Source organism: Marmota monax, unplaced genomic scaffold (assembly GCF_021218885.2).
Source record: "Marmota monax isolate L192 unplaced genomic scaffold, Marmota_monax_Labrador192_F-V1.1 WCK01_AAM20220418_F8-fsc00087, whole genome shotgun sequence".
Lineage (NCBI taxonomy): Eukaryota > Metazoa > Chordata > Mammalia > Rodentia > Sciuridae > Marmota > Marmota monax.
The window spans coordinates 6,674,832-6,699,517 of NW_026693476.1; the positions used below are offsets into that span (position 1 = coordinate 6,674,832).

At 35.3% G+C, this 24,686-nt stretch overlaps 1 protein-coding gene across 13 annotated transcripts in view; it reads left to right on the forward strand.

Moving 5' to 3' along the window:
- Nucleotides 1-24,686, forward strand: part of St7l (suppression of tumorigenicity 7 like) — a 166,249-nt gene that overhangs the window by 24,220 nt on the left and 117,343 nt on the right. For all 13 annotated transcript variants that reach the window (XR_009228091.1, XM_046458261.2, XM_046458249.2 and 10 more), the window contains exons 6-10: nucleotides 2,586-2,664; nucleotides 9,424-9,578; nucleotides 14,297-14,394; nucleotides 14,794-14,908; nucleotides 24,595-24,667. Coding sequence is in view for 12 of the 13 variants with exons in the window: in XM_046458261.2 (XP_046314217.1) it covers nucleotides 2,586-2,664; nucleotides 9,424-9,578; nucleotides 14,297-14,394; nucleotides 14,794-14,908; nucleotides 24,595-24,667 (520 nt within the window). In the remaining variant the exon portion in view is untranslated. The remainder of the gene's footprint in view (nucleotides 1-2,585; nucleotides 2,665-9,423; nucleotides 9,579-14,296; nucleotides 14,395-14,793; nucleotides 14,909-24,594; nucleotides 24,668-24,686) is intronic.

Consider the following 24,686-nt stretch of genomic DNA (forward strand, 5'->3'; position numbering starts at 1 on the left):
TCAGCACCATATAAAAATAATAAGTAAAATAAAGCTATTATGTCCATCTGTAACTAAAACAACAACAACAACAACAACAACAGAAACCCATATTCTCAAGGGACAGCCAGCAATGTTTTTTGAATTATATGTTTTAATTTTCAACATTTAAAAATAAAGATGCTGGTCACAATGGCATGTACCAGTAGTCCCAGCTCTTGGGAGGGTGAGGTAGAAGAATCCTGTAAAGCCAGGAATTAAGGGCCATCCTGGACAACAGAGAGATTCTATTAAAAAAATAAATAAAAAGCAAAATTCACATTAAAATCTGATTTACACTTTTTGGAAAGTATGGGAAAAGTGGATCTACATTTCCACTTAGCAGTAATAAGCTAGAAATGAATTGTGGCTATTCTCTTCAGACAGTAAATGTGGTTTTAGTTCATTGTCATGTTTCCTACCTGGCCTCTGTAGACATTTACATATGTGATCCCTGTCCTAGGGATAACTGCTGGTCTCTTTTGTGCTTATTAGAATGTCAAAATATTTGGCTTAAAAATAGATAAATTTGAATGAATTACTAAAAGCTTTAATTAATTTTTTAAAGCATATCATGAGGTCTTAAAGAGAACATTTGAATACTAAGTCAACATTTTGCTTTAAATTATTCCTGATCCTTATTTTAGAAAAAAAAATGCACATTTTTTTTCCTTCCTCTACTTCCCTTTTCCCCTTAGAGTTAGGACTGACTTGGGTTATGAAGAATAATCTTGAAAGGCCAGATAGAGCATTTGAAAACAGAAAAATAAGAAAAATTACTTAAAAGTAGATGAGATAACCTCAATAGAAAAATTAAAAAAAAAACAAAAATGAGATTGTTTTCACATATTAGCAAAGATTGATAAGGCAGGTTGAATATTCCTTATAAGAAATACTTGAGACCATAAATATTTGGATTTCAGATTTTTAAAAATTTTTGAATATTTCCAAATATATAAGGAGATACGTTGGGAATGGGACTCAAGTCCTAACATAAAATTCACTTATATTTCATGTACACTTTATACACTTAGCTTGAAGGTAATTTCATACAGTATTTTTAGTGTACCTGTGTTTTGACTGCAAGAACATGAGGTCACATGTGGAATTGCCCACCTGAGGTTAATGTTCTTTACTTTGGAGTATTTCAGATTTGGGATTTTTGGATTGGGGATGCTCAACTTTTGTAGTTGGTTGTTAAGGAAGTATGGAAATTATCATTCTCCTATAAAGTGAGAGTATAAATTAATATGATATTGTTGAGAGGAATTTGGAGACATATGTCTGTCCAGAACCTTTTATTTCTAGAAAGGAAATATTTGATCAGCTATGCAAAGATAGACACTGAAAGATTGTTATCACAGTTCTTTGTTAGCAAAGTATTGGATATAACTTAGTTGTCCATCAAAAGGGAATTGGTTAAAGAAATTGATATGTACTTAATATACCTGAATATCAAGTAACTCTTTAAAATGTTGGTAAAGATTTAGTATTAAAATTTGACTTGTAAACATCATATAACTTATAGAAAAGAGCCCTATCATCAGAAATAGCAAATCTAATATTATGCTCTATTTTTATGTAATATTTTAGAGTTTCAACAGAATAATGTTCTTTACTTAGAATCAGATGGATGCTGCCTTGCATCAATTTGTCAAGTTCAGGAAGCATTAGCTGCAGCTAGCTGGTGACATGTTTGATATGAGAAAAGAATTTTTTGTTACACAAGTGGAATATATTGTCTCCTTTTCTAAGCCAACACTAATATTTTCTTTCCAAGGGAAAAATCAAACATTTTCCACATTATTCTTTCTGGACAGAGGTGGGTTTTGTTCCAAAATCAACACTCATAGGTTCCTTGTTTTTCTTGTCAAACTTAAACTAAGCCAGATATCTTCATTTTGTTTGTTTGTTCTTTTAATTTTTAAGAAATGTTACTTAGTGTAATATCTTTATTTTAGTATAGTGAATGGTAGCAAAACTAATATGATTATTCCAGAGAAATTCTAGCTTAGGCTTTTGTTGAATTCTGCTAAAGGTGACATACTCCAGAGATGTATTATATTCTAAATTAATTCTTCCCTCTGCTTTTCATGCAAAATGCAAATCCACACATTCTTCTTAGAGTGAATCATTGATTAGACAGACTCTGTTTTAAGTTTTTGTATATTTATAGCAGTTCCATAGAATCTTTAGAAAATGATAAAAACAGAACTGGAATATTTCATGTTGATTATAATCTAATATCACTCAAACTGAATTTTAACGTTCATTTAGATATATCAATATTCACATATAATAAACAATGAAATTAAACTTGTTAAATACCTTATATGTTGTTATTCAAATAAATCAGAGAAAGATTATTTTATTACACTTAAACCTTCTATGTTTAATGTAAATTTCTCATAAAGTTAATGTGAATTAGAAACTCAACTTCTTGTTTTATATATTTAAAAACATATTATTTAAAGCTTTATTTACTCTCCTTGTTCATTCTTCATATATTTTGCATAAAGTTATTTATGTTTACCATCTCATCCACTTTTGAAATATTTTTCCTACAGTTATGCAGAAGGCATGGAGGGAAAGAAATCCTCCAGCTCGAATCAAAGCAGCCTATCAAGCTTTAGAATTAAACAATGAGTAAGTTTGAATTATATGGAAAATAAGTTTGTTTTAAAGGAAACTCAGGCAAATGATTTTATATTTCCTTTTGTCTGTTTCTAAGACCCTTGGAGTCATTATACTATTATACATTATACTATTATAGTTCCCTCTTCCTAAAGATAAAATTTGCAGTATTCACTGACATCTCTATTTTGTTTCTGAAATTTAAAACTTATATATGATTTTGAATAGAAATTATGTTAGAATTTTTTTTAAATGGAGAATGTGATAATACTATAAGGGTATTAAAATGCTTATGCCAGTGTTTTAATTTTGTTTTTCATTTAAATAATTAATTCAGAACATTCATTCAGGACTGAGAATGTCAGTTGCTAATGGGCTTAAAGGCATAAGAAGAGGATTCAAAATAAGTAAAAACATAACTCTGTCAAAATCCCTCCCTAAGTTAAAAACATTTATTTATTTATTTTAATTTATTATGTATATATTTTTGACAGTAGAGGATTGAACTCAGGGATGCTCTACCACTGAGATTCATCCCCAGCCCTTTTTATTTTGAGACAGATCCAAGTTGCTGACACTGGCTTCAAACACATAATCCTCCTGACTCAGCCTCATTGGGATTGCAGTTGTGCATCACTGCACTAAGCTAATAGAAATTAATCTAATACATACTAAATAAATGCCAAGAGTAAAAATATAGTCCTATTTGGGGTCACTCAAGGAATGTTTTCCCAAAGTGGTGCAAAAATGGTAGAGTAGTGAACTCCAAAAACAGTGAATAAACTCACAATCAAAATAATAAAAAAGTTTACAGCAATCTAGTGAATGTTAAATCAAAGGTGAAAATACCTATCGTCTTTAATATACCCTGGCCCGATCATCTACTCTCTAGCTCAGTGTTAACCTTGAAGACAGTAGTGCACATTGTAAGTATAGATCCATATCATTTTATCAAAGAACAGTGGTTGTTTTAACCTGTGTGGTGGCTCCATGAAAGACCAACTGAAAGGACTTGCCTTTATTTGAGTTAACTTGAACATTTCTCAGAACTGAATTAACTACATAGGGCACGTTTGTTGAAAACATTTAAAGGTAACTGCATTAGTCACTATTGTCTGAGGCAAGGGATAACAGCTGGGGCTAAAAACAGACAAGCTAGAAAGCTTATGAGGAAAGGCTGGAGAATGATACACTTTGGGGAATTAAGGCTCTGAAGAGCTCCCACATATACCTGGGAATCTCAAAGCCTTATGCTTGGTCAGAGTTGAACATGTGCTTAGAAAAGACTTGAAAATGGTCTGGGGTTGTGGCTCAGTGGTAGAGTGCTTGCCTAGCATGTGTGAGGAACTGGGTTCGATTTTCAGCACCACATATAAATAAATGAATAAAATAAAGGTCCATCAATAACTAAAATATATTTATATATATGTGTGTGTGTGTGTGTGTGTGTGTGTGTGTGTATATATATATATATGTATATATATATATATATATATATATGTGTATATATATATATATATATATATATATATATGTGTATATATATATATATATATATATATATATATATAAATAAAGTTTTAGAAAAAGAAAATATTTGAAAAGGCCCTGAGCTCTCATGTCTGGCTAACCTTTAGGTTGTGTGAAAGCAAGAAGTAAAGACTAAGGCAGAGTTGAAAGATGCCTGGTATGCGTGTGCACATACAACATACACACAGCCCATCTGCAAAAACTTCTGTTTTTTGTGGGATTTTTTTGAGTTTCAGTGTTTAAGGAAATCTCTGCCGAATCATTAACTTACTACTAAGCTAACAGAGCTCACACTTCATTTGCCCCACATGACTAAGAATGTGAATTTTATAAAATTGGTTCAGGGAAGTCATTAAACAAGCGACTACAACAAACAGCAATGACAGATGGAGTACAAAACAATCTTATTTCCAGAGTTTTTAGAATATAATAATCAGGGTTTCCCATTTTCAATGAAACATTATAAAGAAAACAAAACAAACAAACAAACAAAAAAATATATATATATATATACATATATATGGGCAAAGCATAGGAAAGAAAAGAAATTTATAGAAACTGCACCTAAAGAAGCCTAGACTTTGGACTTTATAATAGACTTTAAATAAATTATTTTAAATGTGTTCAAAGAGCTAATGAAAACCATAAGAATGATGTATTGCCATTACATAATATAAATAAAGAGGAAGAGATAATAAAAAGAATCTAACTGGAAATTCTCAAATTGAAAATTCTGCTGGGAACAAAAAATTAGTAGTGAGTTCAGTAGTAGATTTAAGCATACAGAAGAATCAATTAACTTTTGTTATTTCAATTGATATTATCTAAGGAGCAAGAAAAAATAAATTGAAATAACAAAAGTTAATAAAGAAATAAAGAAAATGAAGTCTCTAAGAGAGACCTGTGGGACAATGTCAAACATACTAGCTTATACATAATGTGAGTCCTAGAGAAGAGAGAGAAAGGCAGAAAATAATATTTGAAGAAAAGTGTCCCAAAAGAAAATACTAACATATAAAATCCAGCAATATATTGAAAGTATTATATTCCCTGACCAAGTGGTGTTTATTATTAGAATGTAAGAATGGCTCAATATATAAAAATTAATCAATGTGATATTATCACCTTAACAGAATAAAGGAGAGAAATCATTGATCATTTCAAGTGATGCAGAAAAAGCATTTGACAAAATCCAACACCCTTTCATGATAAAAACGTGGAAATCAGTTAATCTAATGCATCACATTAATAGAACAAAGGATAAAAACCATGATTATCTCAATTGATGCAGAAAAAGTATTTGACAAAATCTAACACCTTACAGTCCTAATTTTTAAAATGTTATCATCATATATTGGTGTTAGATTTTATCAATCTGATAAAAAAGTATCTATGAAAAACCCAGTGATAACTATGTACTGATTAATGAAAAACTGAAAGTTTTCTAAGATCAGAAATAAGGCAAGGATATCTGCCCTTACCATTTCATTTAACATAGCAGTAGAGGTTTTAGTTAGGGATGTTGAGCAAGAAAAAGAAAAAAATGTCATCCTAATTAGAAATGAGGGAGTAAAACTATCTATTCATAGATAACATTATCTTTATATGTAGAAAATCTTAATTGACACAAACAAAACTACCTCAGCTGGGCTGAGGATGTGGCTCAGTGGTTAAGTGCCCCTGGGTTCAATTCCTAGTACCAAAACAAAACAAAAAACTACTAGAGCCAATAAAGATTTCAAAAATGTTTGAAGAGACAAGCTCAATATAAAAAATGAGCTGCATTTCTGTACATTAGCATTGGACAATCTGGAAAGGAAACCAAGAAAACAAATCTGTGTTAGTTTTTTATCCCTATGACAAAAAAAACTTAAAGGAGGATAGCTATATTTTGGCTCATGATTTCTGATGTTTCAGTGCATGGTTGACCTGCTCCACTGCTTTGGTCCTGAGGTAAGGCAGAACATCATAGCAGAAGGAAATGGCAGAAGATAACAGCTCAATTCATAAGTAGCCAGAAGCAGAGGGAAAAATAGGAACTGAGACTGGGAACAAGATATAGTCAAGAGCACATCCTCAAGAACTTACTCCCTTCACCTAGGTTCTATCTCCTACACTTTCCACCACCTCTCAGTAGTCCATTCAGCTATGAATCCTTTAATGGTGTAATAAATTGATGAGGTCAGAGCCATCATGATCTAATAATCAGTTCCAAGAACCCCATCTCTGAACATTACTGGGGACCAAACTTTCAACACATGTTCCTTTGGGGGACATTTCAAATTCAGATCATAACATAATACCATTTACAATAGCATCAAAATTATTAAGATACTTTGGAATAAATATAACCAAGAATATGCAAGACTTGTACACTGAAAGCTTTAATACACTGTTCAGATAGTTAAAGACAACTTAAATGGAAAGACATCCTCTCTTCATGGATTGGATGACTTAAATATTATTATGACATCACTGTCCTTCCCAAGTTGATCTATAGATTCAGTGCAGTCCTATCAAAATTGCAATTACTATTTTTGCAGAAATGGACAAGCTGGTCCTAAAATTCATGTGGAATTGCAAGTGACTCTGCATAGCCTAAACAGTCTTGAAAGAGAAAAGCAAAGTTGGAGGACTCACACTTCAAGATTTTCAATCTTACTACAAAACTACAGCAATTAAATCATAAACATAGAAACCTAAATCAATGGATTTCAATTGAGAATCCAGAAATAAGTTGATATCTGTGGTCAACTGATTTTTGACCCAGGTGCCACTATATTCAGTGGAGAGCAAAGTAGTCTTTTTAGAAAACAGATTATGCTGGAACAACTAGATAGCCACATATAAAAGTACGAAATTGAACTCTTTACCTCACATATACATACCAATTAATTCAAAATTAATCAAGGACCTAACATGTTTGACCTAACACAGATCAAAATGGGCTGATAGCATATGCCTATAATTCCAGCTAACTCTGAAGGGACTACTGGAGATGTAGCTTATGGTAAATTGCTTCTGGGTTTGCTCCCAGCACCTCTAAAATAGATAGATAGATAGATAAGCACCTCCTAAATAAATAAGTAAATAAAGGAAGGAAGGAAGAAGAAAACAAAATATGGAACAAATCTCCCCAACTTTGGATTTTACAGTGGTTTATTAAATAGGATCCAAAAAACACAAGTAATATGAAAAAAATAAATTACATTCATCAGTTAGAATCTTTTATGCAATAAAGGATACTATCAAGTGAGAAAATAGATTTATGATTGTCAGGAGTTAGGGAGACATGGATTTCTTTTAGGGGTGTTGAAAATGTTTTAGAATTATGTAGTGCTGGTAATTGTACAACCTTGAGAACTTATTAAAAGTCTCTGAATTATACACTTTAAAACACTTTAAACTGTGATTTTGGTATGTGAATTTAACCTCAACTTAAGAAAATTACATTCCCCAAAGTAAGATTCATTAGATATTCATATAATTAATTTATTGCATTAACATCTTCAGGTGCAAGAATAAATACAAGAAGGCTTTAGGAGAAGAAAAACCTCTTCATACCATACAACTATAATGTAATTTAAAATTATCTTGAGGGACTGGGGATATAGCTCAGTGGTAGAGCCCGTTCCTAGCATTTGTAAGGCCCTAGGTTTGATCCTCAGCACCACAAAAATAAATAAGTAATAATGTTTATATTTTGATTCAACTGCATCAATTTTATCCATCTAGATCTTTTAAAAAGTATTTTTATTATGGTTATTTTAAAACATTTGAATTGGTTTTGGAAATGGCAGGATACCTAGTGTTTAAAGCAGCAGTATATCTAATATTTTAGAGAAATCCACGTAATATATAGGAGATATTATTGCTGATTAGTGAAATTATTGAATACTTTAATTTAGACTATTATTTGCCTAAATGGTATGATTTACATTTCCATCTGAAAGACTCTTCTCAACCTTAATTGATGGTGATAGTTATCTAGCCATCACTTTTGTTTCATGCCTGCACTTGTACTTTTTACCAATAGTGTCTCTCATCTTGTTGAGATAAACACTGTTCTATTGAAACATTTTTAATATTTTTCTCAGTCTTCAAAATTCTGTGTGCGTTTTACACTTATGTCACATTTCAGTTCAGACTAGCCGTGTTTTAAGTGCTCAGTAAGTATATGTGACTACTGACTGTTCTGGATAGTGTAGGCTTATATTATCAGAACTAAGACATGGTCCCCAAAGAGAGGTACTTGTTATTTCTGGAAATGAAAAGGGAAACTTTAAGTAGGTGCAGTGGCACACGGCCCTATAATCCCAGTGACTTGGGAGGCTGAGGAAGGAGAATTGCAGGTTCAAAGCCAATCTCAGCAATATAACAAGGCTCTGTCCCAAAAAGAACTAGGGATGTGGCTTAATGGTTAAGTAACCCTGGGTTTAATCCCCAGTACCAAAATAAGAAAATGGAAACTTTTTCCTTCTCTTCTTTTATCCAAAAATAAGAATGAATTTATGTTATTAGCCAGTCATTGACTGGCTAATACAAAGAAAAATCTCTGTTTTAGTAGGGTGAATAAAAGAAAACTTGAGGTAAGCATGGGTATAAGGAATGAGGGTAGGAGTTTGAAGGAAGAACTAGAATTCAGACCAAGGGAAGTATGCTGCATTCTACTATGCATAAGTCCAAGGGAGGATAGAGCCACATGCAGAGGGAATACTCACGTTTGAAGGAAAAGCCTAGTCCTGAATGTTTTTTTGAGTCAGATATGAAAGGTGTCTCTTTAGCATAGAGACCCTCTTCCCAAACTTCACTGTCTTTCATAGCTGCCCACAGGAGTTGGATATTACAGAATATGTAGTGACTAAGAGCAAGTCTGATCACTGTAGTATATGGTAGCCAGAACTACTTTTCATACAATTCTTTATATATCTTCCTTTTTCTCCCCTTGTACAAAAAGAAAACACAGAGTCAGACCATGGAGGTAAAAAAGAAGAAAGAATAGAAGAGAAACATAAGAGACTGAAAAAAATTGTGGAATTAGACATAATGAATATACTAGTATGTCCCCAAGAAATTAAAACATCTAATAAAGTTGGTTTTTGTTTTTGTTTTTTCCCCCAAGAGATGGAAAGTATAGGTAAAGCTAAGGGAAACTTGGTTTAGAGCAAAAGGACATACCCAAGAGAAAATACTTGCCCTTACAGTTTTATTTCAAATTGCTTTGCTTGCTTTTTTTCATAGCTGTGCCACTGCATATGTTCTACTGGCCGAGGAAGAAGCAACCACTATTGTAGATGCTGAAAGGTTATTTAAACAGGCACTCAAGGCAGGAGAAACAATTTATAGGCGATCACAGCAGTGCCAGCACCAGAGTCCTCAGCATGAAGCTCAACTGAGTAAGCAAATTTGAACTGATTTTTACTGTCCTTTTTTTTTTTGTTATTCTGAAAATCTTTATTTGTGCCTTATATCCATAAGAACCCCCCGCCCCCCCCAAGCTACCTTTCTCTCTTTGGTCTATGTTTTATTTCTCTGATGTTTTTTTTTTTTTTTAATTTTTTATTGTTGGTTGTTCAAAACATTACATAGTTCTTGATATATCATATTTCACACTTTGATTCAAGTGGGTTATGAGCTCCCATTTTTACCCCATATACAGATTGCAGAATCACATCAGTTACGCATCCATTGATTTACATATTGCCATACTAGTGTCTGTTGTGTTCTGCTGCCTTTCCTATCCTCTACTATCCCCCCTCCCCTCCCCTCCCCTCCCCTCTTCTCTCTCTGCCCCCTCTACTGTCATTCATTTGTCCCCCTTGTATTATTTTTCCCTTTCCCCTCACTTCCTCTTGTATGTACTTTTGTATAACCCTGAGGGTCTCCTTCCATTTCCATGCAATTTCCCTTCTCTCTCCCTTTCCCTCCCACCTCTCATCCCTGTTTAATGTTAATCGTCTTCTCATGCTCTTCGACCCTACTCTGTTCTTAGTTACTCTCCTTATATCAAAGAAGACATTTGGCATTTGTTTTTTAGGGATTGGCTAGCTTCACTTAGCATAATCTGCTCTAATGCCATCCATTTCCCTGTAAATTCTATGATTTTGTCATTTTTTAATGCAGAGTAATACTCCATTGTGTATAAATGCCACATTTTTTTTATCCATTCGTCTATTGAAGGGCATCTAGGTTGGTTCCACAGTCTTGCTATTGTGAATTGTGCTGCTATGAACATCAATGTAGCAGTGTCCCTGTAGCATGCTCTTTTTAGGTCTTTAGGGAATAGACCGAGAAGGGGAATAGCTGGGTCAAATGGTGGCTCCATTCCCAGCTTTCCAAGAAATCTCCATACTGCTTTCCAAATTGGCTGCACCAATTTTAGTCCCACCAGCAATGTACAAGTGTACCCTTTTCCCCACATCCTCGCCAGCACTTGTTGTTGTTTGACTTCATAATGGCTGCCAATCTTACTGGAGTGAGATGGTATCTTAGGGTGGTTTTGATTTGCATTTCTCTGACTGCTAGAGATGGTGAGCATTTTTTCATGTACTTGTTGATTGATTGTATGTCCTCCTCTGAGAAGTGTCTGTTCAGGTCCTTGGCCCATTTGTTGATTGGGTTGTTTGTTCTCTTATTGTCTAATTTTTTGAGTTCTTTGTATACTCTGGATATTAGGGCTCTATCTGAAGTGTGAGGAGTAAAGATTTGTTCCCAGGATGTAGGCTCTCTATTTACCTCTCTGATTGTTTCTTTTGCTGAGAAAAAACTTTTTAGTTTGAGTAAGTCCCATTTGTTGATTCTAGTTATTAACTTTTGTGCTATGGATGTCCTATTGAGGAATTTGGAGCCCGACCCCACCGAGTGTAGATCGTAGCCAACTTTTTCTTCTATCAGATGGCGTGTCTCTGATTTGATATCAAGCTCCTTGATCCATTTTGAATTAACTTTTGTGCATGGCGAGAGAAAGGGATTCAGTTTCATTTTGTTGCATATGGATTTCCAGTTTTCCCAGCACCATTTGTTGAAGATGCTATCCTTCCTCCATTGCATGCTTTTAGCCCCTTTATCAAATATAAGATAGTTGTAGTTTTGTGGATTGGTTTCTGTGTCCTCTATTCTGTACCATTGGTCCACCCGCCTGTTTTGGTACCAGTACCATGCTGTTTTTGTTACTATTGCTCTGTAGTATAGTTTGAAGTCTGGTATCGCTATACCGCCTGATTCACACTTCCTGCTTAGCATTGTTTTTGCTATTCTGGGTCTTTTATTTTTCCATATGAATTTCATGATTGCGTTCTCTATTTCTACAAGAAATGCCTTTGGGATTTTGATTGGCATTGCATTAAACCTATAGAGAACTTTTGGTAATATCGCCATTTTGATGATGTTAGTTCTGCCTATCCATGAACAGGGTATATTTTTCCATCTTCTAAGATCTTCTTCTATTTCTCTCTTTTAGCACCTATAATTGGATCTTGCATGTTTAAAACACAGACCACCAATAATAAAAACAGTGCTTGTAGATTAGCTAAATTTTACTTAACTAATTTATTAATACGTATAAGCCAGTAAGACAGAAATACGTAATAGCCAGAAAGAGCTTGTGAAAAGGATTAAATTTGCTCTGGTTATTGAAAGGAAATATGCTGTTTTGAGACTTAATGGTAATTTATTTCATATAAGAATTGAACACCTGGTTATTAGAGAAACATAAATATAAAACTATTTAGTATTTAGGAGAGCATTCTCGTGATTATTAGTATTGATTGAGAAGATCCTTTTGATGGTATTTTCTTTATCTTCATCCTTACTCAGTAATAGAGGCTTTTTTTTTTTTCTGCTGCTGGGGTCAAACCCAGAGACTTGCACATACAAGGCAAATACTGAACCCTTGAGTTACATCCCCAACCCAGGACATCATTTTGTTTGCTCTTCAGACTCTGTTATCTATATATAGCATCAAGGAGTGGCTCTGATTATTATTATTATTATTTTTTTTTGGAACTGGGGATTGAACCCAGGGTTGGTTTACCACTGAGTTATATCCCCAGTCCTTTTTATTTTTAATTTTGAGATAGGGTCTCACTAACTTGCTGAGGCTGACCTCAAACTTAAAATCCTCTTGCCACAGTCTCCCAAATTGCTGGGATTACAGGTGTTCACCACCACATCCAGTCATACCATCTGATTCTTAACATAAAATCCAACCTTATATGTAACGTTGGTTCTTTCTTTGGTTAATTTTTTTTTCCTGTGATTGTGTTTGGGATCAGATTAGCCACAACAACTGAAGTCTTTCCATTCCTTTTTTTTTTTTTTAATTTGTTCTTTGACAGTAGAGTGTATTTTGACATATCATTCATAACATGGAGTATAACTTCCCATTTTTGTGGTTATATGTGATGTGAAGTTATACTGACTGTGTATTCATATTTAAACATAGGAAAGTTATGTCCAATTCATTATCCCATTCCCATCTCCCTTCCTTCTGTCCATTTCAGTGAACCTCCACTCCTCCTTCCCCCCTATCATTGTGGATCAGCAATCTATATATCAGAGAGAACATTCAGCCTTTGGGTTTTTGGGATTGGCTTATTTCACTCAGCATGATAGTCTCTAGTTTCATCCATTTACTGGCAAGTGCCATAATTTCCTCCTCCTTTATGGCTGAGTAACAATCCAATGTACTACATTTTCTTTATCCATTCATCTTTGAAGGGCACCTAGGTTTGTTCCATAGCTTGGGTATTGTGAATTGAGCTGCTGTGAACATTGATGTGGCCACATCACTATAGTATGCTGATTTTAATTCCTCTGGGGATATGCCGAGGAGTGTGATAACTGGGTCAAATGGTCTCTCTAATCTTTAAGGATACTCTTCTGATTATGATTGAGATACTTTACCAGAGATGTTAGAATTAGGAATGTTGCTCCTGCTTGTTACCTTTTATGGCCAGAGGATTTTAGTTTTATGATTTGGGTGGATAACAGAAAGTAAATGAAATATGTTTATGTAATGCATTATCCGTTAGCAGTTAAGTTCTAAATCTTTTGTTTGTGGAAATTAAAAGTTAGATAATGTTTTCTCTCAAAGTTAAATATGATGTTTACAGTATGTTTCATTAATGTATGTTATTACACACAACTGCAGGAATATTTAGCTTTGCAGACTGGAACTTATGAAACTACGTCTGTAATAAAGTCAACTCGGGGTCAAGCAGAAGGATCACAAATTTGAGGGCAAATTAGGGCAACTTAGTGAAACCCTGTCTCAAAACAAAAAATAAAAAGGGCCAGGGATGTAGGTCAGTGATAGAAAATTTTCCTACCATGTGAGAGCTCTGGATTCAATCCTCAATACTGACCAAAACAAAAAACATGCCATTTGTCTTTACATAATATAAAATTAAAATTAAACATGTTACAGAATTTTGTTAGTCCTTCTTAGAAGTAGTTTTATAGTTTGTTATTAGTTGTTAATAAAAAGTTTACATTAGTCATAGAAATTGTACTTTGAACATTTTGAGTTTTTCAGTTAAAAAAATAGAGAATATTAAAACTATAGATTATTTATGCAGAAACTTAAAATAATAGGCTAGTGTTATATTTTCCCTTTAATATATGTATTTCTTTTCCAGCAATATTAAATTAAATTTGTTATTCAAACACAAATTACATTCTATATACTGTACTCAGATTACTTACTATTAGAGGCAAAAGTAATTCAACATATATTTTAAACATTTAGGGGCTGAGGATATAGCTCACTTGGTAAAATGCTTGCCTCCCAGGCACAAGGTCCTGGGTTCAATCCTCAGCACCACACACACACACACACACACACACACACACACAATATATATATATTTTGTGTGTGTGTGTGTGTATAATATAAATTTTTAACACATAAAACTTCAAGCATAAACAAATGTAAGAGATTCCTATTCAAAATATTCTTCACCCAGATTCAGTAATCATTAAATATTCTTCCATCTTGACACAATTTAATTTTAATTGAATCTTGTAGGATAAGCAATTAAGAAATAATATTCTAGTGAAATAACAGGCCATAATATGAAAGTAATATTGTGTTACTTTTTGTTTTTTTATATAGGGAGAGATACCAATGTGCTAGTATATATTAAAAGAAGATTGGCAATGTGTGCAAGAAAATTAGGAAGAATAAGAGAAGCAGTGAAAATAATGAGAGATGTAAGTAAGTTTGATAACTGAAACTGTTATATGGATTCCTCTAAAAATAAAATGTAGTTGAAGTTACCAGTTATTTTGATACAGAATTACTGTTTTTTAATTGGTGGGTTTTATAATGCTATTTATTTAATACACATACTTTTTTTAAAATCTGTTTTTTAGAGTTGTAAATGGACAGAATGCCTTTGTTTATTTTTATGTGGTGCTGAGGATCAAACCCAGTGCCTCACACATGCTAGGCAAGCATTCTGCCACTGAACTACAGCCCCAACTCCTAATATACATACATTTTTTTAAGGACTGAGTCTCTACAGTTTTGTAAAGAAGCAAAAGAATTTCAACTTTAGTGAAAGTTCCTCTGTTCTAATTTTAATCTCTTTTTTTTCTTTCAATATACAGTTGATGAAAGAATTTCCTCCTCTTACCATGTTGAACATCCATGAAAATCTCTTAGAATCACTTTTAGAATTACAGGCCTATGCAGATGTTCAGGCAGTCCTAGCAAAATATGATGGTGAGTTTTTTGTCTTAATTGATAGTATGTTAAAGGATTTTCTTTTAAATTATGTATTCATAAATATGATACCATTCTAGTATTTCTCTAATTTTCTCTATTCTTACCAGTCAGTATTTAGTATGTGTAAGTACAAATTGCTATTAAGTATCTTTTTTTATCAGGACTTTTGGTAGCAAAAGCCTACAAGGAGGAACTTTTTCTTCTGTCAAGATTTATTCTTTTGGGCTGGGGATGTAGCTCAGTTGGTAGAGTGCTTGCCTTGTACACACAAGGCTCTGGGTTCGATCTCCAGCACCACCACCAAAAGAAAAAAAATTTGGTTTATTGAGTGTCTAATAGGAATGAAGCACTTTGGAATAAAATGTGAACAAGAAGAAATGGATTTCATCATCGTAGGATTTACACTTTAGTGAAATGTATAAACAGATGAACATTGGTTACATTGAAGACAGCATGACTTGCATGAGATAATTGGAAAAGTGTAAATGCTGTGCACATAGTAGGGTGCCTCTTTTTTATACTCATTTGAATATCAAGGAAAGCTAACAGAAGTTGCTTAACAGTATTTATAAAGACTAATTCAGAAACCACATATGGGGTTGCATGTCTATAATCCTAGCTACTTGGAAAGCTGAGGCAAAAGAATCACAAATTTGAGGCCAGCCTGAATAACTTAGCAAGACCGTGTCTGAGAATAATAAAAAGAACAATAAAGGTACGGGGGGCTAGGGTTGAGGCTCAGTGGTTGAGTGCTTGCCTAGTATATGTGAGGCACTGGGTTTGAGCCTCAGCACCACATAAAGATAAATAAATAAAGATTAAAAAAAAGATTTAAGTTAAAAGAAAAAGCATGGGGATGTAGCTCAGTAGTAAAGGCTTCTAGGTTTAATTCCTAATTCCTAAAAAAAAAAAGGGGATCCAACATGGCGGCCAGCGAGGAAGCAGCACTTTCAGTATCTCCACATTAACGGGATCAGAAAGACCCATTAATACACCTAAATTCTACCTACTGAGGAGCTTCTAGCAAAATTCCGCTGAAAGGAGACCTGCTGGGAATTAGTAAGTTTATTAGAGGTGACAGTTTGTCCCAGACGAGTGAATCTTGACCACGCGGCGCAGAGGTCCAGTCCCGCGGCCGCCGCCTGCCCGGCTCTGCAAGTGGCCCCTGGCGGCGCAGTGAGAAGGGTCCGCGCCAGGCCCGGCAGATGGCCCCCTGCCCTCCCGGCTCTGCTAACGGCCCCGCCCACCCGGCGAATGGCCCTCCCGCCCACTCGGCTCCGTGAACAGCCCCGCCCGCCCGGCTCAGGAGGCGACATGAAGGGAATCTAACCAAGCATTTATGAAATAGCGAACTGGGAACTAAAACCAGAGATTGAGTCAGACCAGAGACAAGCCAGTTCCACCCCTCCCTTCGGACACTCCGGCAAGGAGCCAGGGGCCCGCCATAGCAGAGAGGGGAAGTCACCAAAGTTTGGCCAACGAGATTCCTTCCCAGCGGAATCTACTTTAGCAGGTGTGTGACTCCCACCCACATCAGATACAAACAACCGGGAAACTTCAAAAATCTCTCCGTGGGCGCGACCGTAAGGGCCAAGGGACTCCCGACCCCCAACTCCCCCTAATGCCAGTGACGTGGGCGTGACTGTAGGGGTGGAGGGAAGCAGAGAAGACTCCCCACCCCCAACTCCCCCAACCGCCAACTGAGAGGGTGTGACGGTAGGGGAGGAGGGAAAAAGAGGACACTCCAGACCCCCAACTCCTCCTACCACCAGCGGAGTGGTCGTGATTGTAGGGGCTGAGGGAAGCAGAGGGGATCCTCGATCCCCAACTCCCATTACCACCAGAGGCGACACCAAAGGTCTTAGCCGCCAGCTTCCGAGGGTGTGCCCACCAAAGGGGTCCGGAAAAATTAAACTATTGACTCCCAGACCACAGCTCCACAGCACTGGGGCTTAGATGAATGACAGAGAGAGTGCTCAGTTGTTCGGGACATAGGGCACGCGGTGGGGCTGAAAGTGTAACCAGATCCCTGGGGAACCGCCTCCGGTGAGCAGGACCTGGCTGGCTGGCAGGAGGAAGGGGAGGAGGGGCTGTAGAAGTGAAACGGCTCTGGACCAACAGGATTGAGACTGTCGACACATTGAGGGCAAAACTCAGCCCGGAGGGCACAGCTTTGCCTACGGGAAGAGAAGAAAATGTATCGCTAAGACCTAATTTTATTTCTTATTTTATTTTATTTTAATTTTTCTCTCCCTTTTCCCCTCTTTCTTTCCCCTTCCAAGTTTTATTGTTCTGTCCATTCTCCTCTATGCTATCAATCTCCCTCTCCTTCTTTCTTTTCAAGAACACTTTCCTTTCCCTTCCCCCCAACTTTCATCCCAAGCATTACATCCTCCATTTCGTGTAACTGTCTAAATGCAAATAGGTGAATGTTTCGAGGCCATCTATAGTGCTCCTAAATATCTAGCTACTAACAACACCCTGATCCAATCGACGGTTAGTATCCCCCTTCAGTAGAGCAATCTTCTAAAGTAGCCAAGACATACTAACCCTTATACCTTCATAGCACCTAACCTAAAGTCCTAAGAACAAACAACAAATCACTATATGCATACAAAATCCGGAAGCCCTTTATAAATTGAATGAACCAGCTCTAAAGTACAATAAAGCCCAACATCTCTAGGCATAATCTCCCACCACAAAGGAGAGACAACAGAGATATACAAAGCCAAAACAAATGTATAGGAGAAAGCAGTTACAAAGCAGTCAAACAGAGCTGGAAAGTAACGTGAACAACATGAAAAAACAAGGGAAAAAAGGATTACAGATAATGCAGGACAACTTAAATCTACAGGAGGACCTAGAAGCATCAGAAACATGGACAGGGAAGGAAATCAAGGCATACCTAACTCAGATGGAACGGAATATTAGAGAAGACATGAGACAGCAAGTCCAAGCATTGAAAGTATATTTTGAAAATGAACTAAACAAACAAATTCAAACTGCAAAGAATGAACTTTACCAGGAGATAGAGATCTTAAAAAAAAACCAAACAGTAATTTTAGAAATGCAAGAAACCATAAACCAGATTAAAAACACTAACGAGAATATTACAAATAGACTAGATCAAGTAGAAGTCAGATCATCAGATAATGAAGACAAAGTTTATCAACTTGAAAAGAATATAGTCAACACAGAAAAGATGCTTAAATCCCACGAGCAATCTATCCAAGAGATATGGGACCTCATAAAAAAACCAAATTTGAGAGTCATTGGGATAGAAGAAGGCACAGAGGTTCAAACCAAAGGAATGGACAACTTATTAAATGAAATAATCCTAGAAAAGTTCCCAGAGATGAAAGATGGAATGGATTGCCAAATCCTGGAAGCCTACAGGACCCCAAACATCCAAAACCGTAATAGACCAACTCCAAGACATATAATTATGAAGATAGCCAACATACAGAACAAGGAGAGAATATTAAAAGCTACGAGAGAAAGGAGGCAGATTACATTCAGGGGTAAACCAATTAGGTTAACCGCTGATTTTTCATCACAGACTTTGAAAGCGAGAAGATCCTGGAACAATGTATTTCAAACGCTGAAAAATAATGGATTCCAACCAAGAATACTGTATCCAGCAAAATTAAGCTTCAGATTTGACAATGAAATTAAAATCTTTCAGGATAAACAAAAGCTAAAAGAATTCGCAGCCAGAAAACCAGCACTACAAAGCATTTTGGGCAAAATTCTACAAGAAGAGGAATGGAAAAATAGTGCCCAAAACTAACAGCGGGAGGTATCTCAGTAAAGGGGGAGGAAAATAACCAAAAAGTAAAAAACTAGCCAAACTAAAATAAATAAATAAATAAACATGACTGGAAGTACAAATCATATTTCAGTTGTAACCTTAAATGTTAATGGACTAAACTCACCAATCAAGAGACACAAGCTAGTAACCTGGATCAAAAAAACAAATCCAACAATATGCTGCTTTCAGGAGACTCATATGATAGGAAAAGACATACACAGGCTGAAGGTGAAAGGTTGGGAAAAATCATACCACTCACATGGCCCTCGGAAGCAAGCAGGAGTGGCCATACTCATATCAAATAAAATCAACTTCAAACCTAAGTTAATCAAAAGCTAAAGAAGGACACTATATCCTGTTAAAAGGAACCATCCACCAATAAGACATAACAATTATCAGTTTGTATGCACCAAACAATGGTGCAGCAACGTTCATAAAACAAACTCTCCTCAAGTTCAAGAGTCAAATAGACCACAACACAATAATAATGGGTGACTTCAACACACCGCTCTCGCCATTAGACAGATCCTCCAGACAAAAGCTGAATAAAGAAACTATAGAACTCAATGACACAATCAATAACCTAGACTTAACCGACATATATAGAATATATCAACCATCATCAAGTGGATACACGTTCTTCTCAGCAGCACATGGATCTTACTCAAAGATAGATCATATATTATGCCATAGGGCAACTCTTAGTAAATATAAAGGTGTGGAGATAATACCATGCACCATATCTGATCATAATGGAATGAAACTGGAAATCAATGATAAAAGAAGGAAGGAAAAATCCTGCATCACATGGAAAATAAACAGTATGTTACTGAATGATCAATGGGTTACAGAAGACATAAAGGAGGAAATCAAAAAATTCTTAGAGATAAACGACAATTCAGACACAACATACCGGAATCTATGGGACACAATGAAAGCAGTTTTAAGAGGGAAATTCATTTCCTGGAGTTCATTCCTCAAAAAAAAGAAAAAACCAACAAATAAATGAACTCACACTACATCTCAAAACCCTAGAAAAGGAAGAGCAAAACAACAGCAAATATAGCAGAAGACAAGAAATAATCAAAATCAGAGCGGAAATCAATGAAATTGAAACAAAAAAAACCATTGAAAAAATTGATAAAACTAAAAGTTGGTTCTTTGAAAAAATAAATAAGATCGACAGACCCTTAGCCATGCTAACGAAGAGAAGAGAGACAGCTCAAATTACTAACATACGGGATGAAAAAGGCAATATCACAACAGACACTACGGAAATACAGAAGATAATTAGAAAGTATTTTGAAACCCTATATTCTAATAAAATAGAAGACAGTGAAGATATCGATAAATTTCTTAAGTCATATGATTTGCCCAGATTGAGTCAGGAAGACACACACAATTTAAACAGACCAATAACAAAGGAAGAAATAGAAGAAGCCATCAAAAGACTACCAACCAAGAAAAGCTCTGGACCGGATGGGTATACAGCGGAGTTTTACAAAACCTTCAAAGAAGAATTAATACCAATACTTTTCAAGCTATTTCAAGAAATAGAAAAAGAAGGAGCTCTTCCAAATTCATTCTATGAGGCCAACATCACCCTGATCCCGAAACCAGACAAAGACACTTCAAAGAAAGAAAACTGCAGACCAATATCTCTAATGAACATAGATGCAAAAATTCTCAATAAAATCCTGGCAAATCAAATACAAAAGCATATCAAAAAAATTGTGCACCATGATCAAGTAGGATTCATCCCTGGGATGCAAGGTTGGTTCAATATACGGAAATCAATAAATGTTATTCACCACATCAATAGACTTAAAAATAAGAACCATATGATCATCTCGATAGATGCAGAAAAAGCATTCGACAAAATACAGCATCCCTTCATGTTCAAAACACTAGAAAAACTAGGGATAACAGGAACTTACCTCAACATTGTAAAAGCTATATATGCTAAGCCTCAGGCTAACATCATTCTAAATGGAGAAAAACTGAAGGCATTCCCGCTAAAATCTGGAACAAGACAGGGATGCCCTCTCTCACCACTTCTATTTAATTTAGTCCTTGAAATACTAGCCAGAGCAATTAGACAGACAAAAGAAATTAAAGGCATAAAAATAGAAAAAGAAGAACTTAAAATATCACTATTTGCAGATGACATGATCCTATACCTAGAAGACCCAAAAGGGTCCACAAAGAAACTACTAGAACTAATAAATGAATTCAGCAATGTGCCAGGATATAAAATCAACACGCATAAATCAAAGGCATTCCTGTATATCAGCAACAAAACTTCTGAAATGGAAATGAGAAAAACCACCCCATTCACAATATCCTCAAAAAAAAAATAAAATACTTGGGAATCAACCTAACAAAAGAGGTGAAAGATTTATACAATGAAAACTACAGAACCCTAAAGAGAGAGATAGAAGAAGATCTTAGAAGATGGAAAAATGTACCCTGTTCATGGATAGGCAGAACCAACATCATCAAAATGGCGATATTACCCAAAGTTCTCTACAGGTTCAACACAATGCCAATCAAAATCCCAACAGCATTTCTTGTAGAAATAGATAAGGCTATCATGAAATTCATATGGAAAAATAAAAGACCCAGAATAGCAAAAGCAATTCTAAGCAGGAAGTGTGAATCGGGAGGTATAGCGATACCAGATTTCAAACTGTACTACAGAGCAATAGTAACAAAAACAGCATGGTACTGGTACCAAAACAGGCAGGTGGACCAATGGTACAGAATAGAGGACACAGAGACCAATCCACAAAATTACAACTTTCTTATATTTGATAAAGGCGCTAAAAGCATGCAATGGAGAAAGGATAGCATCTTCAACAAATGGTGCTGGGAAAACTGGAAATCCATATGCAACAAAATGAAGCTGAACCCCATTCTCTCGCCATGCACAAAAGTTAATTCAAAATGGATCAAAGAGCTTGATATCAAATCAGAGACTCTGTGCCTGATAGAAGAAAAAGTTGGCTCCGATCTACATATTGTGGGGTCGGGCTCCAAATTCCTTAATAGGACGCCCATAGCCCAAGAGTTAAATACAAGAATAAACAAATGGGACTTACTTAAACTAAAAAGTTTTTTCTCAGCAAGAAAAACAATAAGAGAGGTAAATAGGGAACCTACATCCTGGGAACAAATTTTTACTCCTCACACTTCAGATAGAGCCCTAATATCCAGAGTATACAAAGAACTCAAGAAATTAAACAATAAGATAAAAAATAACCCAATCAACAAATGGGCCAAGGACCTGAACAGACACTTCTCAGAGGATGACATACAATCAATCAACAAGTACATGAAAAAATGCTCACCATCTCTAGCAGTCAGAGAAATGCAAATCAAAACCACCCTAAGATACCATCTCACTCCAGTAAGATTGGCAGCCATTATGAAGTCAAACAACAATAAGTGCTGGCGAGGATGTGGGGAAAAGGGTACACTTGTACATTGCTGGTGGGACTACAAATTGGTGCGGCCAATATGGAAAGCAGTATGGAGATTCCTGGGAAAGCTGGGAATGGAACCACCATTTGACCCAGTTATCGCCCTTCTCGGTCTATTCCCTGAGGACCTTAAAAGAGCATACTATAGGGATACTGCCACATCAATGATCATAGCAGCACAATTCACAATATCTAGACTCTGGAATCAACCTAGATGCCCTTCAATAGATGAATGGATAAAAAAAATGTGGCATTTATACACAATGGAGTATTACGCAGCACTAAGAAACAACAAAATCATGGATTTTGTAGGGAAATGGATGGCATTAGAGCAGATTATGCTAAGTGAAGCTAGCCAATCCTTAAAAAACAAATGCCAAATGTCTTCTTTGATATAAAGAGAGCAACTAAGAAAAGAACAGGGAAGAAGAGCATGAGGAAAAGATTAACATTAAACAGAGACGAGTGGGGGGAGAGAGAAGGGAAACTGTATGGAAATGGAAGGAGACCCTCATTGTTACACAAAATAATATATAAGAGTTTGTGAGGGGAAAGGGAACAAAAAAAAAAAAAAAGGGAGAGAATTAAACAACAGCAGATGGGGTAGAGAGGGAAAACAACCAATAAAAATAAAAATTAAAAAAGGGTTAATAACATTTATAATGTTTTTTAGTTACAAAAGCACAATTTTAATCTCATCTGATCCTTATACTAATCTTGTAAGATGGTAGGACAAGTGTTTTTATTCCTTCGAGTTACTAAATTGGGAAACTAACATTTAAGAAGGTTAAATATTGGGTATCTCCCAACTAGTAAGTGACAATCCTGAATTTAAACCCAGGTATTCTTCTTTGTTCATTAGTCTTCCCATAACAATAATTCAATCTATGTTGGTTATTTTTATTATTGTACTATAGACAGTTTACCACAAGTAGAATTGGGAGAATTTTTTTTTAACTTTTTTTTTTCTTTTAGTTGTCAATGGACCTTTATTTTATTTATTTATATGTGGTGCTGAGGATCAAACCCAGTGCCTCCCACATGCTAGGCAAATGCTCTACCATTGAGCCACAACCCTAGCCCGGAATTGGGAAAATTTTAAAGATACATAAACTTTCTCACTCAGAGTAAGACTTCGTTTTTTTTTAATTGTTTGTTTGTTTGTTTTTAAATTATTGATGGGACCTTTATTTTATTTGCTTATTTATATGTGGTGCTGGGACTCAAACGCAGTGCCTCACACGTACAAGGCAAGCGCTCTACCGCTGAGTTACAACTGCAGCCCTAGACTTCAGTTTTTAACCACAAGTTTTCACTTCTTGACAATCGTAATATTTCTGGTGATATCTTTCATTATAACAAAACACATATAAGTCACTTATTCACACTTGTCCTGTTGTAGATTCTTACCCATTAGCTTAGGAATCCCCATGACTTGGAAGTTTGAAATGTGTTATACTTGAAAGAAAAGTTTATTTCTTTTAAACATCTGGAATTCTTAGGCAGTGCTTCAGAATAACGTTGGGCTCATGGAGACATTTTTTAGAAATTCCTTCCATATGTAACTTACTGGATGCATGGCTCACTTACATTTGTGCTGAACCCAAGTATAGAGCCTGAGTATTAAAAAATCAGAATAGGGTCTGATTCGTTAAAAATAAAACAAGTAAAGTCTGTCTAAGTTGATTTGCTTCTGTGTTTTCAGTTTTCATGAATCCCAGTTTTTTCCATTCTAGAATCCTTAAGTAGTTGAAGCCAAACTTACTTCCTTCCAAATTTACTTCTCCATTTGCTAGTGTAACTCTGGAACTGAAATCATCAACAAGTTCTAAATTTTACTCTTTTGATAACAATATTTCAGACATTCGTTTTAAAAAGGGTTTATATTGTTTATTTATAGGTCCAGATTAATTTATTTTTCATTTAGGAAAAAGAAAAAGTAAAAATCATCCTTGGTTGTATCAACCTGGATTTAACTAGTAATTTTTTTCTAATCTTAGTTTTACTCTATGAATAGGTGGAGTTTTTGCATAGTACTAATTATACAGTGGCTTTCTCCATGAACAGTCTTACTGTAAAAAAGTTATTATAAACATTTGTTGAGTACTTGTCACCATTGTGTGGAGGGCTTTAATAGACATAATTTCATCTGTCAGAAAGTACCATTCTGTCTTGAGAAAACTAAGATCAAAGAAGTTGCTATTGGTTCAAGGATACATAACTAATAAATAGAAGAATCAGAATTCAAAACTCAGGTCTTCCAACTATGTGTCCAGGTGGCTTCTGCTACTATATGACATGTGTTGAATTTGTATTATGAGTTATTGTTATGAAAATATTATGTTAACACATTTTTGTAATTTTTATCTGAATTCAAATTATTATTTCAGATATAAGCCTTCCAAAGTCAGCAGCAATCTGTTATACAGCAGCACTGTTGAAAACAAGGACTGTTTCAGATAAGTAAGTAGTTATGAAAACT